This window comes from Galeopterus variegatus, unplaced genomic scaffold, assembly GCF_000696425.1.
Source record: "Galeopterus variegatus unplaced genomic scaffold, G_variegatus-3.0.2 Scaffold11246, whole genome shotgun sequence".
Classification (NCBI taxonomy): domain Eukaryota; kingdom Metazoa; phylum Chordata; class Mammalia; order Dermoptera; family Cynocephalidae; genus Galeopterus; species Galeopterus variegatus.
Window position 1 is genome coordinate 9,266 of NW_007737357.1, and position 15,722 is coordinate 24,987.

Consider the following 15,722-nt stretch of genomic DNA (forward strand, 5'->3'; position numbering starts at 1 on the left):
TGCTTTAAGCAATTACATAACTGGAGATCATCTGTATGCTGAAAAAGAAATGGTCATTAGGCATTCACAAGGTTTCAAACCACAAAAATGCAGGAATGAAGGAAGAAAGGAACTTCGTAAATATAAAATTTAGTTCCAAAATTGTTGTGATCATACCACAGAAGCAAGATGGATCCCTCACCAAAAATTTGGTTCAGAGATCAAGGCAGATGATGCCACACATACCCAAAACGCTAAGAAAAGGCTTATTACGTACATAATGAGATTTTTCTGGGGAGATCAGAGCCGGCTCCCAAGCAGGACCCAAAAATGGCTTGAAAGAGCATTGAGGGGCAGCTGGTTAAGGGTTTTATGGTGGTTAAGGGCTGCAGCTGGGATGAGGGCTCCCACACATGGGTGTGGGCAGGGACTTCTGTGGTTTGGATTTCTGACCAGTGCCAAAGGAGAGTGCCCAGGTTTCCTTATCAGCTCCCAGACGTGGAGCAGAATGGGAGAGGGGTGTGGAGGGGCTCAAAATCTGTCAAGAGTTGTATTAGTCTGTTTCTGAAGCTCATAACAAAATACCCAGAACTGGGTAATTTGTAAGAAAATGATATTTATTACTTTAGAGTTTCAGAGGCTGGGAAGTCCAAAGTCCAGGGAACATATCCAGTGTCTTGGTGGTGACAGTAACACAGGGATTTCACACGGCAGAATGGTAGAGCAGAGACAGAGACTCTCACATGCTCTGGTAGAGCAGAGACAGAGACTCCCACGTGCTCTCTTTTTAAAGCCCTCAGAACCACACCCAAGACCACCATTATTAATGCATTCATTAGGGCACAGTCCTCAGAATCTAATCACCTCTTCAAGGCCTCACCTTTCAATTACCGTAATAGGATTTCCCACCCTAAACAGTCACAGTGGGTATTAAGCTTCAATGACTTTGGGGAACCATTCAATCCACTGCAAAAGTCAAACATCAAAATGGAGCCAGACTCTCCTTTACAAAAGTGAAGTAGATCTTCCTAAAAGGATTGCTCTTGAACACTTTAATCCCAACTCAGGAAGTGCAGAAGAGAAAAACAAATGTCTCTTGCCACTGACTCAAATTTAAGTTGCTGCCTATTGAGAGAATTCCACGAATGTCATGTTTACCTGGACTCATGGTAATTGTTCTGCACATTGTTATCAATATGTTTAACCTACCTTAAAGGTAGACCCAGTTTTAATGAAATTTCTTTCCAAAATATTGTCCAGGGCTGGATCTAGTTCCTCCCCAACATCTTCAATAAGCAAAGGTCTTCCTAGAGAAAGGCTGTCCTCCAGGTGGTTTCTGAAGTACTTGTGATTTAGAGATGTGATCTAGAAACACGGCCACAAGGTCAATCTTGACAGACAGTATCATGATGCAATGCACAGGGATAACTGGCATCAAATGGTGCCTAAAGCATTATGTTGCTAGAGACAAATAAATAGATTTTTAGAGATCCCTGGCTTTGGAGCCCATACTTGAAACGGTAGAGACAGCTCAAACTGTTTCCACTCTTTTCTTTAGCAGAAACTATTATTCTCTGCTACTGGGAAGCATGTAGAGGCTCTGTGTGGCAGCTTTGCTCTTCCTTTACTGTCACCATTTTTGTGGCAAATAATGGAACAATTAAGAAGTGTTCTTACAAAGTGCTGCACACTTAGTGTGATACAGCTCTGTCCTTCTCTGCTTACCTAACAGAGCCCTAGACGTTAACAGAATAGAATCTGAAACCAATGAAATATGGCCTCAGTAAAGATCAACACAAATGCAAATAATGAAATTTCTAGAAAATATTTTAACATTAGATTTAAGCTTGCATCTGCTAGTGCTCTCCCAAGGATTATTTAAAAATCTCTAGGGGCCGGCCTGGTGGCGCACTGCTACAGTGTGCCGCTTGGGAGCGCAGTGGCGCTCCCGCCAAGGGTTCGGAACCCACATACAGACCGATTCCCGCTCACTGGCTGAGCGAGGTGGGGGAGCAACACCGAGGGTTGTGATCCCGTTACCGGTCCCGGTCCGGTACGGGCGCGACACTGAGGGTTGCGATCCGTTGCCGGACACGAAAAAAGACAAAAAGGAAAAAAAAAATCTCTAATGTTTTCAAATATTTCTTTATTCTTGGATTCTTGCTGAACTGGGACAGTCAAACTTGATCAGCAACATAAATGCACTGACACACAAATTACCTGGAGTTCATTTCGGCTTTCCTTATTTTTAATCCAGATCTTGCCTTGGGTCTGTGGATCAATTAGCAAAGGATAGCGAGATGCCTTTGTGACAATAATGCCATTCTGAATGGACAGGTCATCATTTGGCAGACCTTGGAGGTTCCATTCACTAATAGTAGGAGCATCAATCAACATCTCATTGAGATTTAGATTGTTTCCAAATGGAATTTTCCGGGCTTTCATTTCCTTCTGCCAGTCATTTAACAGCAGATCGCGAAACTCTTGGTTAAATGGACCAGAATAAGATAGAAAAGCCGTAGCCAACAATACATCTCCTAAAATAGAAAATACAAACGCCACTAGAATACTTTATGATCATCGTGACAATTGCGAAATGTATTAAAAATGAAAAAAATTAAAAAGTCAATCTTTTTTTTAAACCAAATTCCACAGATCTAATTGTAATCACATGTTGCTGTGCGCCTTGGTGAATAAGCAGTAGTTTGATTCATTGTTAAACAAGGTCCACATAGCCTACCAAGTAATAACTGCTAGTAGTCAAGCAATGGATTATTTTGACTTTTGTTGGAAGCGAGAGGATGACCTCTGAGTTTAAGAGATGCAAAACCTCAAGACAACACTTTCATTCAAAGTGACCTTGACCAACACACCCATGCACTCAGAGGAGAATTCAAAAGTAACCTGATAATAAGAGACGTAATGGTCATTAACACATCTAATAAGGATAGCATAGATGCCAGACCAATGTCCATCCCTCTGAAATGGCTGGACACACACACACACACATGCACACACACACACACACACACACACATGCACACACAGAGGAATTTGAAATAATCAAGTATTTTTTTTATTTTAATTAAAGCTTGAGCTTGCTAACTCCCTATCAGAGTCAACACATAATCCCATTCAGAAAGGAATTTGCATACCTACGAGTCTTTTGGTTTGTGCAGCAAACTCCTGACTTTGCTCTGTCCATCTTTCTTTCTCTCCTGCCAAGCCCCTGATCAGCGTGGAAGCCGTCTGCATCTTGCGTCTGCATCGTTCTGCATCTTCAAGCAAGGTCTAAAAAAGGCCATAACCAGAAGAAAACTTTTATTGAGATAAACATAGACTCTGGCACAAAAACATAACTTTAAAACATTATATATTATCTGCCTTTCTGAGACAGGGGAGCCATTTATTTCTCAGGAAGCCTGAGATGCCATTTTCGTGTGTCTGTGTCAGCCCATTCCTATCTCTTATGTCCTATTCATGGAACTTGGGTGGATCCCTCCAGCTTGTGCCTTGAGCCAAGTGGTCAGACCCTCCTCACATGTTAATAACTGAGAGATAACGAAAATTTGCATCATTTATTATGTCCCTATAAAGAAAAATGGAAATAGAATACAAGCATACATGCTAATATCGCACAGCACAAAAAATGTAAAGAAATACATATCCTTAGTTAAAAATGAGGAATATCTCTCATGTTGAAGTTCTGGTAACATCATTGCTTTATCTAACTCCACACCTCATTTTACTGTGGGCGAAGCTTTCAATTGTGGTGCTCTGAGGCTCCTGCCCAAATTTCAGCCATGCCTGACTTAGCAGATCCCCTCCTGCTGTTTTCCGAGTCAGTAAAAGGCCTTTAACCCACACTTTCCCATACTGTCGCCGCTCAGTGCTTAGTTCTGAAAAACAAATCGTTCTGTTTCTCTGTGTTTAAGACACAATACATAATGCAATGTTTTTCAAAAACAAGATATTTATTTCAGTCTGTCATAGTCTACTTTCTGTTTCTCTTCCTCCTACAGTTAATGCAAAGAAACTGAGAGGCTGGCTCATCTCCACATCTGTAACACCCGTATTTTTTATCCCCAGGAGGAAAGATGCCAGCTGGGAAGTATGATTCTACATCATTTATTAGAAACACATTTTTCATTTAAAAGAGACTTTTAATATTGATTTGTTTTCCCTAAATTTTCCACCCTACTCCCATTCAGCCAAATGAATAAATGGCCAGGCCTCTCTCTTCCTGGTTTTTGTTTTCTGGAAGCCCAGGCTCCTTTTGGGGATTGGGATATGGGGGAAGGGAGAAGAGTAAATATCTGTGACTACAAGAGGGAGAAGCAGATCATCCTCCCAGCCTGGTTGGGAGGAGGATGCAGAATTTACTGAGTTTCCAAGTAGCACCCTTCCCAAGTTTCACTCTTTTATGGGGCCCAGAGGGGTGGCTAGCTCTCCAGGAGGCCTAGAGAAGCTAGACCCTAAGCAAAGACCCTGGGTCCCATGTAGAGAGTTGCTGGGTCACACCCTCCTTCAAAGGGCCATGCAGGCCTGGCACCAGGATGAGCTGGAGACTAGAGGCCTTTCCCCTGCCTCCTGGGTGGGCCACAAGCCCCCTGGACTCCCATGGAGCCCTGTGGAGGGGAGAGAGCAGCAAAAATGACTGAAGATCAAGGTCACAGGTGAGGGTAGGAGGGCTTGTAGCTAGATTCTTTCTCAATTAAAAAAATTTGACATTTGTGGAAACTTAAGTTTTAATGTTAGAGCCATAGTTTTACGGTCGCAGTTCTTGTGTGGTCCTCTGATTATTTACCTAATAGCAGATGCTCAAAAGCAAAAACACTTATTGAATAAGATAATGCAAAAATGTTAAAATTTAAACATAATACAATGAGAAAGTAAAATATTTTTGTGGTATTCAGTAGTGTTTCCTGATACAAGTGAGTGTCCAAAATGGTAGAAATGAACACTCCTTCTTCGCAGTTTCTAATGTGGACTCTTACAAACTGCAATGTTAATCTTCTCCTTATATAAGTGAATTATGTGGGGCATACAAACCCATATAGGTGCTATACAATTGCTCCTTTGAAACTTGTAAAAGCCTCTTGTTTTGCTTTCAGGAGACTTATCTTCAAGAGAAAATACCGTATTTTGTGCATTCAATGGAACTTAAATGTTTACCCAAATTCCCTTATTGGGTCTCCTATAAAACTAAAAGCACAGGAATCTCAATCTGGCCAAGTGAAGGTTGAGAAGGGGCAGGGGTGAATTCCATTAAATCATCAAGGAAAGAGTAGAGTGAATCTAGCTCTTATTTACCAAATATAGAATTTATCAGAGACAGATACATATTTTGTAGAATCAGATTTACATAATCTGGGGAAACCACCTTAAGAGAAATTATTAGAGAATTTTTATAAATATAAAAAACAAAAGTAATAAGCATTTAGAGGAAAAAAGTTATGACCAAGGCCTGGTGACTTAGAAACTCAGGTGCCTTTCCTCTGAGATTTCTTAAGGCATTTTGCCTGAACGCTAACTTACAAATGCTTGCTGATCACAAACTTGCCTCCCCTAACTACAAAACATTCTACAGCTCCCGGTAACCAGAGCACTCATGGGGACCTGTGCAAATGAGAGATCCTGAAGCTTAAGCTACATTAGCTTGATGTTAAATCTGCCTTGATTACCAGAAGGAAGAAGGTCTCAATGGAGCTGAAATTAGTATAAATAAAATAAAGAGCTAGTGGAAAAGAAATGTATGAAACTAGATTTCTAAAAGCAATAAAGTTGCAAAATATGCACAGGTTGAAAAAGCTGTCAATGGTCACTATCACGGGATATAGCCATGTCACACTGATCCAGTAGAGAGGCCTGAAGTAAACATCAGAAGACCAAGGTCTGTCCAGACTGTGCCACTGACCAGCCCTATGACTGGGATACATTCCCTTGTCCTCTCTTGCCCTCAGTACCTTTCCCTAAAATGAAAATAAAAGTATCCACCCTTTCTTGCAAGATTGCATAAAGATTAAATAAGATAAAGTGGGAAGATGTGATTTGAAAAATATAAAAATCCCACCAAAGATGTTATTATCACCATCCCCGTTAATAAGGAAACTCAGAATGGGTATGTTCCAGAACTGACTGCTATCTTGGCTGGCCATGCTGGCATCTCACCAAAGACCTACAGTGTCTGTTAGAAAAAACGTCCAGGGTTCAGTGAGGGATTATGTGCTGTGTATGAATTACATATAAATTCAGCAAATTCCCCCTGGAAACCAAACCCCTAGAGAGAAAAAGTAAAAATGGAATGAGGGCTTAAAGTAGCCATGTAGTGTGTGACAGTCCCTCCCATGACAAAGGACAGGTACCTGCTTTTTCGTCATGGCCCGTTCGTACTCAGCCTGCACCACATCGAGCTCTGCCTGTTTGTCGTCCAGCTCAGCCTGTGCCTTCTGCAGATCCTGCATGGCCAGGATGTGGCGATTCTCCTGCACCACCAAGTTGGCCTGCATGGGACACACACAGAGTGAAGGGACAGGCAGCAAACCTCCAAATGTCCTGCATTTCAGAGTCTGAGAACCCGGCATTGTCACATGTTTACACCTCTTCTTTGTTCCACCCCTAGAATCTTTCCAAATTGCACTAAGTCAAAACCAAATCTTAGTGTGAATTTGACATAAATATTTATAAGGAGAAAAGTGTAGTTCGTTAGAACAGAAGTTGGCAAATTTTTGCTGTGAAATGCCAGACAACAAATATTTTAGGTTTTTTATGCCAAGTAGCAAATTCAAAGCTATTGTTTAGGTACTTATTTAAAAACCATTTAAAAATGTAATAACTATTCTTATTTCACAAGCCATACAAATACAAGTGCAATATAGTTTGCTTGTCCCTAAATTAGAACACTGCATTATTAAATGTACATAGGCAAATTACAGAACATTGTAATATTAACAGTCGTAGAAAAAAACTGAATATTTAGAACTATCTACCTATTAGGGCACATCGCTGTTGATAAGTAATAAAGGATGGAACATAATTATTCACTGAATGTAAAGATCTAGGTTTTGTGTATGGTGGTCTTGATGTTGTTCCAGTAGTTTTCATATATTTCTTGCCTTACAGAAAAGCAGTATTAATACCTTGAGCTATGACCAATTAAAAATATCCATTTTGAGGAAGATACTAAAATAGAATCAAAAGACATAATCAAAAGTAGTATTAGCAAAAGATGAGGTATATAGAAAATAGTTCATGTTTACCAGAATTTAGATCCTTTAAAAAATTTTAATAAAATTTTTCCGTTTTAAGTCTACAAAATGTTAAAATTGACTTTAATGGGAAGATCCACTACTAGAAGCCATATTCTTTCTGAGGGTGTTTGAGAAGAAAAGATTACTTAAAATTTTTTTTGAGATGAATTATTTTTTTATTTCAAAACCTCAGGCTTTCAAATTTTGACAGGATAAATCTTTAAGGAAAAAGTCAGCATTTGGTAATTGACTAGACCCAGACAGGCCAAAGCATAGCTTAAAAGTTATAATTTAAAAAGAATCTGACTGATGGAACATTTCTTTCTCGGCACTGGTTTAAACTGTAGCCATTGCCACGGCTCAAACAGAAGAAAAGCATTGTCAAACAATGTACAATTTAAAGTGACCCATGAGTGTCATACTATGACAGCCCCAAATATTCTGAACATTTTCTAGTGCTTTGCTCATCAAAAAGTATTTTTTTTAAATAAAGCTCTCGATAGTTGCTAACCAAAATCCTTTCAATTCAATTGCTCAACTTAGGAGCTTAGAACTCTGTGCAGGTTACTTAAACTCTGTGAGCCTCAGTTTATCCATTAAAATACTGAAAAACTACCTCCTAGGATTTTTTGTGTGAGGATTAAGTAAGATAACATATGTAGAAACCCAAACCTAGTATCTGGCACATGAGATTTCAATAAACAATAGATGTTATTGTTATTATCCACGTTCAACATTTAAGGCTCTACTTTTTTAAACATTCTATTAATATGGATAGATATTTACTGATTTTCATAGTTTTCATGGAGAAATCTCATTATAATAAACTTGAATAGAATCTAAATTGCTATTGTTGTAATTAATATTTATTTAAATGTGCTAGTAGAAGTGACTTGGCCAATCTACTGGGACTGCAAAATGAGAGAAGACAGCCCCTCAGTGTCTCCACTACTAGTTAGTACAGAAGGGATTCCACCTAAAGTTTAGGGAGTGTCCGTGCCCTCTCCTCACTTAGGAGGCAGGAGCTTGCAAATGAAGACCCTCCAGGAATAAGTGAAGTTAGAGGCCTCGGTCTGCATGTATTAATATATTCAGCAGAATCACCCAATGATAACCTCACTCCCTTCATCTTATACTTTCTCCCAATGCAAGTGAGCAGGTAGGATCTACGTAACTGAATGCATTTTTCTAACTGACATAGGAGGGACCCAACAAGCTGAATGGTCCAAGATGCTGGACGGTCATAAGAATATACGAAGGAACTCCTAGAACAGACTTCCCAGAAACAGAAGCACAGGCCGTAGGAGGAAGGAAAAGGGTCCCCCTTTGCTCCCTACTGTATGATCTAGACTGTCCTAAGACTGGCTGGAAGCTGAAATATGGAAGGCATTGAGCATAGGGGAAAGGACTTCACTGTTTTTATGTAAACCTGGTTCAGAATGTCCATGTTTAATTATTTCAGCTCACTATACTTAAAGTAACTACAATAATACAAAAACTACACATCATGAATTCAACCGTAATTCCCTTTAAGATACCATGTATGCTTATCCACAGAAAAAATGCACAAAGGATGCCCTGCACTTCTCATGCAATATGGTAGTTTAATTTAGTCAATATCAGAATGGTCATTTTTGAGCTATGCTGGAGTTTCAGTGGTTGCAATACCCATGATGTCAGACAGCATGACATCAATTACTTGCCCTAAAATTCTCTAAATCGAATGAGTCTTTGTTCCTTAAAGTTGTCCTAGGATCCCGAGTGCCTCAATTACTGAGTAAGTGGTCCTGGTATAGTTACAATAAGAAAATAAAATGGGACTTTTAACTCTAAGTCTATTTTCCCATTCCTCTGAATTATTTTTATCATGATTTTCAAGTTTCTTGAGTAGTTTACAAGCATAAGTGAATTTCAGTTGATGCTTGAGAGAGCTTAGACTTACACAAAAGCAAAATAATCAACCAAGCCATTAGATATAATTTTTGAGACATCAGTATTTCATTTGCTAAAACTGAGTATCTTTTAGTGGTAGGGGGATATATACAAATAAAGTTTAAAAATTCAATTACTCGAAGGGAAACATAGGTATAGTCTCAAAAGTCAATTAAATAGCAAATAGATGATATTGTTTCCTTCCTGAGGGATAAAGGAGGGGGTAGGAGGACTGTCATGCCTTACAATCAAGATCAGCTATAGGCATTTTCTGTGTCTTGACCCTGTCTCACTCATAGGATTCCCTGGGTGGAGATCTTGAACATTATCAGGGGAGTCTGTGCTATAATTTCCATGGTTTTGTTGTTGTTGTTGTTGTTGTTGTTGTTGTTGTCTCATTTTTTTTTTTTTAGTTAACACTGTGGAGGAAAAATATCCAGCAGCCCACAAATGACTTAGCATCCTTGTCGAGAGAGCCAATCCATGCTTAAAGGCTCATACGATCCTGATCAGAGTAGGATTACAGAGAAGAAAGAAACATTCTGTGCTCAGCAGTTCTAATATTTGCTCTCCCTGGGACCTAAACATAATAACACTAGAGGCCAAAGGCTCCTGTGCTACTGTGAAAAGATAAGAACAGTTGACCTAGAGACCCCTCCCAGGTGCATTTCTCGCAGTTCTACCTAGAAGGCTTACCTTCAGAGGCAGCACCTCTTTGTTTATAGAAAAGAAGGAAGCCATGGCTTTCGTCCAGGAACAAAGACCGGCTACATTCCCACACACACGTTTAGCAGTTTCGATGTTATAGTCTGCCATCTCAAAGTAAGGATTCAAAAATTCTATCACTTCTTCATTGATTGTATCTTTGGGGAATTGCTATGAAAGAAGAGAATGAAATAAAGTCAAAACACTTCTTTCTATTACACCATACTAACATGTGCTCTCAATGCCTTTGAAACTATTGAACAACCAAAAGTGGATGACTGGCATCATATTTTGTCAATACTTCAGGATATTAGGCAAAAGTCCTGAAGATGAAAGCACAGTAAGGAGAAGAGCAAAAAAGTCTGGTAGAGTACACTTTGTCTTCTATAGACAAGAGATATCAACCCTAAATAAATACACTGGGATCCAGGGAAAAGTAAATTATTTAGGTGATGAACACTAATACAGTTATTAGAATTTCCAAAGCAATAAAAATTCTTTTCATTAATTCTAAATAGATGAATTACAAACCCATAAAATCAACAATGAAATACAGACACACACACAGGTATATTCAGCCCAAGGACATATATATATTTAGCATTTACCAGCAACTAAATACTTAATGCATTCAGACAGAAGCTCTCACCTGAAATGTAAAGATAATAACTTGGGCATTCGGCCTTGAGGGTGATGAAATTAATTTTTAATCATAGAACTATCAAGAATATAAGAGAATTATAATCTTCTGGAGGGATACAATTTTTAAATAGTAGCAGAAATAAATTAAGAATGCCTTCCTGCGTCAGAAGGGAAGACTGGCCAAATGATGAAATTGGACCTTCCAAAAGTGGTGTTTGACCATCTAAAAGTGGATGATTAAATGTCCTCCAAGTAGAAAGAAATACAGCAATTAAATAATTCAGTGAATCAAGTCTTTGCAGAACACACACTCTGTAGAGTAAAACACACTCTTATTCAGACCTCATTTAATGCAAATTTCTTTTCTGAGACTTGAAAAGTAGTGAAGCCAGAAGAATGTCTGGGAGCAACAGAAGGATGGTCATGGAGAAAAGACAAGGAGCAAGGGAGTTTCCAAGAGCAGTGGCTCTGCCACCAGGTAAGGTAAAGCAGGAACCTGGAGTCACTTGCCAGTATTCCACTCAAGTCCATTTCCGCTGACACAGAGTTTTGTGTTATAATTATCTGAGACAAGTCTGTAGGGCCCACTAGTTTCATAACCTCATTATTGTTGTAGGTGCTGTAAGATGCCTCACAAGATGCTCTGGCCACAGCAGCCACTTGGACAATACTAAACTGAAAATTGCATGAAAGATAGTGCTAAAGTTATAGCCTGGGAAATGAATGTGAATTGGGTATTTCCAAGTAGTTGTCTCAAGATCTAAATATGAAAGATAAAACAATAAAACTTCTACAAGAAAACAGAATTTATTCTGCCTTAGAGGTGAGCAAAATCTCCTAAACAAAATACAGAAAACACTAGTAAGAGAAATATCAATAAATTGGACTACACTAATCTAAGAACTTCTGCTTATCAAGACACCATTAATATAAATGAACTAAGCCAGAAAGTGGCAGAAATGTTATCTGCAAACATATAAAAAAAAATTAGTGATACTTTATATATAAAGAACTCTACAAAGTAATAAAAAAAAATTTAATGGATAAGAGACCCAAACAGGCACTTAACAAAAGAATTCTCGGGAGGTTGATAAACGTATGAAAAGATTTTCAGAATCCTTAGTCACCAGTGAAATACAAATTAAACCCACAATAATAGGATACTACTACAAACCCAACAGAATAGCTAAAAGTAGAAAATGGTGAAGATGTGGAACAAGTTACACACCACCGATGGGTGTGCACGTTGACAACCATTTCTGAAAACTCTTTGGCCTTATCAACTAAAGCTGATTAAATGTGTATTACCTAAGACCCCCAAATTCCCCATCTGAGTTTACAGCCAACAGAAATGCATACAAACAGCCAACAGATGACCTGTAGATAGACCAATATTCACAGAAGCAATATTTATAAAAGTCAAAAAATTAGTAACAACCCAAAAGCCCATCAACAGTATATTGAAAAAACAAATCAAAGCATATTATAGTGTTTCGCACTGGTGTTGGTTCACAATGGCTTGAAAAATTACTGTTAAATTTTCAGGAATTTTACAAACTGGTAGTTAAACACAGCCATTATTAAACATTAAATTATATAAACAAAATTAAATAAATTATATTTAAAACAAAGATATTACATAGTCAAACTCGTCACTTCCTAATTATTTTACTACATTTTACTATCATATATGTATTTGAGGTCATTTACAACTATTGTATCTACACCAAATAATGACATGCTATTGTGTACCTCTTCCTAACTGAACATTCTCCAACATTATATTGGCAGCTTGAAAATTGCCATTGTGGAAGTGGTTACACCATGGCAAACACTACAAATCAGAGCTTTTTTGCTTTTTTGCTTTTTTCCCCCAAGAACCGGCTGTTAAACATTTATCACACACACCACTGCATATGTACATACTGGAAAGCTACACAGTAATGAAAAAAGAAGAAAATACTGTTCTTTGCAATAATAAGAATAAATCTCACAGACATGTTGAATGAAAGAGGTTAAAGAGGTCATATGATATGTTTTCATATATGTGAACTTCAAAACAGGCAAAACTAATTATCAGAATAAGGGTTAGAATAAAAATTATCTTAAAGGAGATAATTGACTAAGTTGGGGCACAAGAGAGATTTCTGAGTTCTGGAAATTTATATTTTTCTTTCAGTATTTGCTAATAGGTATATACATATATAAATATTTATCAAGCTGTACACTTAAAATGTGTGCATTTTGTTACGTGTATGTTTTATCTCATAGCAAAATAAAAAATATGTAAACAAAACTGAAAAATTACTACTGAGAATTTCAAACTATAAATATATGTATATATTTGTATTCATATGCATATAACATTATATATTAAAATTATTAAAATTTTTAAACTAAAATTATTAATTTAAAATTATTTCTTAAACTTTTTAAAAGCATGCATATCACTGATAATGCTTTAATACACCTAAAATCTGTCATTAAAAGCTCTAATGCTTATAATGTCTTATATTGGAAAGAGATAATTCTACTCTGAAAAAAATACTTAAATACTTATTCAAAATATATATGTCAGCCAAATTCTTTTTGGAAACTTATTCTACTAAAGGACTCAGATACCTCAATCAGGACTGAGTCTCCTTTTAGTGCATCATTTTTGAACTACCAACCTGTAAGTTCTGTAAGAAGTTCCCTGCAGTCATCAGTTTTAAAGATTCCTGCCAGGAAGGAACGGTGCAACTTTTTTCCAGGTCAATTTTCACTGCATTGACTTTCCTCTGAAACAGCAGCAGCACACAGTCCATGATCCGCATGATGAGGTGAGGGGGTCGGCCCAGCGTGCGGACTGTGGCGATGTCAGAAGGCTTAATGGTCTGGGGGACGAAAGGAGGGGTGACCCGATCTCAGATAAGACAGTGCAGGCAAACAAACCCTTCATGACTAAATGCCACTATGTCAACGGAGGACTGAAAACATTTTTAAGTTAGATGCAGAGTCATGGGGTCTAGATGCATATTTAATCCCAAAGAAACACATGTCCCCAAAAGTTCACATTTTTACAATTCAAACTGACAGCGAGAGCAGAGGAGGACCTGTGACTTCTCTAAAACTGTACAGACTGCTTGGTGTCAGAAAAAAGAAAAGTGTAATCTGAAAAAAAAAAAAGAATACTCAGCACTTTAGTAGGTACCAGGGATTCAAACCCAGGAAAAATACAATATTTTCAGTGCTTTTTTTACTCATTAGTGATGTAGGTCAAGAACGTGCCTCCTCTTATGCAGCTCAGATTTGTCACAGTAGACTGACACTAGAGGGTAGCCACGGGGCTGACAGATTGAATAATTAGAGATTTCTTAGCTGGAAACTGACCTTTAAACGAAGGAACTTGAGCAATACAAATTTCACTAAGCTCTCTCAGAAAGTTCCATTCATTTCTAGCACAGATACTGTCTCATAGAGTATCTGAGCTTCTAGATGCACAGTGCTGGTAAATGTACGCATGTGTGTTTGTACATAAACACATACATAGGTAGATTCTAGATAGACAGATATAGATGGATGGATGGGAGAGAGAGATTGTAGGTTTAATTTGACTATGTAAAATATTAGCATGCTTACAAAAGTTAAAACTATATAAAATTGTACTTAGAAAGGAGTCATTCCTCATTCTCAATTCTTCATTCTCACTGACTCCCAGTAGATAACTATTCTTGCTGGTTGATAATAACTGTTCTGGTTATTATCAACCAATAAGACCCATTTTGGTTGATAATAACTGCTCTATCTCTTAAATTCTACGGAATAAGTATTGGAAAAATATTAAATATGAGAATCTGATCGAGTCCTATTTCTAGGACAAGTATTGTATATATTTAGTAATATATATATTCCTTCTAGATCTAGCACATTTTCCATCTCATTTGCATCTGCGACCCTCCTGTCAAGAGAAGGTAACCAATGGTCTTCCCATCAAAGCTCATGATCTTTTCTCTGAGGACTGAGGGGGAAAACAACACTGAACTTGGTAAATTAGGAATGCAACTACATAACCTGAGAAGGTTTGTTTCAATATACTAGTATTTGTAAAAGCTAGACAGCTGGAGGTTAAGGAGAATTTGTGGTATAAAACTAGAAATGGTAGATAGATCTTTATTTGATGTGTATGGCTATAAAAGAAAGGAGAAAAATAGAACAGCAGAGAGTGTTAAAGCATGGTCAAATTAAAGTTATATAAAATGTAAGGGCTGGACATGATTATTTTACTTGAGCTTTACAAAGAATTTTCAAGCAGAATTGTTCTCAGCTTTGTCAGGTACCCATGTAAAAGGAGTTGAAGGAAGAGGCAGATCTCAAATTCAACCTGTTTCAGCTGAGTATTAAATTCCTCTTTTCTCTGCAGGCAAAGCAATATAATTGTTATATAATCTCCTGTACACCATGGCAATATAACAGTTATTTAACATCTGGAGGTATTTTTTATCTTTGCTTCAAGCTGGTTATAGTCAGATTAGTATTAAGACAGGAAGAGACACACTGTTTGCACAAATAAGATTTGTCATCTTATTTGATGTATATAGATTTATGTTACCTGATGCCAAAAGATTAGAATTTGGATGCATCTGGAATTTTCTTAGTACAAATTGAATCTTCAAAGCTAGACCATCCCTTTAAGGTGTGGCCTAGTTCACTAAACTCATTATATTTTCTCAAAATCCAACCTTCTTTGGGGCCGGCCCGGTGGCGCATCTGGAATTTTCTTAGTACAAATTGAATCTTCAAAGCTAGACCATCCCTTTAAGGTGTGGCCTATTTCACTAAACTCATTATATTTTCTCAAAATCCAACCTTCTTTGGGGCCGGCCCGGTGGCGCACTGCTACAGTGCGCCGCTTGGGAGTGCGGTGGCACACTGCTACAGTGCCCCACTTGGGAGCGCAGTGGCGCACTGCTACAGTGCGCTGCTTGGGAGCGTGGTGGCGCTCCCGCCGAGGGTTCGGATCCCACATACAGACCGGTTCCCGCTCACTGGCTGAGCGAGGTGCGGGCGCAACACCGAGGGTTGCGATCCTGTTGCCAGACACGAAAGAAGACAAAAAAAAAAAAAAAAGATATACAACATCCTCTGAGTCCAATTGTCCAAATAAAGTATTACCGATATAATGTAGCTCAATAATGACAGAGTTTGAGCAGGCTTCCAACAAAACTAAACAAT

General features: G+C 38.1%; 1 protein-coding gene across 1 annotated transcript in view; it reads right to left on the bottom strand.

Moving 5' to 3' along the window:
- LOC103610506 (dynein heavy chain 5, axonemal-like) overlaps nucleotides 1-15,722 on the bottom strand; it is a gene marked incomplete at its 5' end in the record, with an annotated part of 46,414 nt that overhangs the window by 2,143 nt on the left and 28,549 nt on the right. Inside the window, 6 exons of the mRNA XM_008594659.1 lie at nucleotides 1,189-1,344; nucleotides 2,200-2,516; nucleotides 3,135-3,270; nucleotides 6,345-6,482; nucleotides 9,858-10,037; nucleotides 13,181-13,384. Of these exons, the coding sequence (XP_008592881.1) occupies nucleotides 1,189-1,344; nucleotides 2,200-2,516; nucleotides 3,135-3,270; nucleotides 6,345-6,482; nucleotides 9,858-10,037; nucleotides 13,181-13,384 (1,131 nt within the window). The remainder of the gene's footprint in view (nucleotides 1-1,188; nucleotides 1,345-2,199; nucleotides 2,517-3,134; nucleotides 3,271-6,344; nucleotides 6,483-9,857; nucleotides 10,038-13,180; nucleotides 13,385-15,722) is intronic.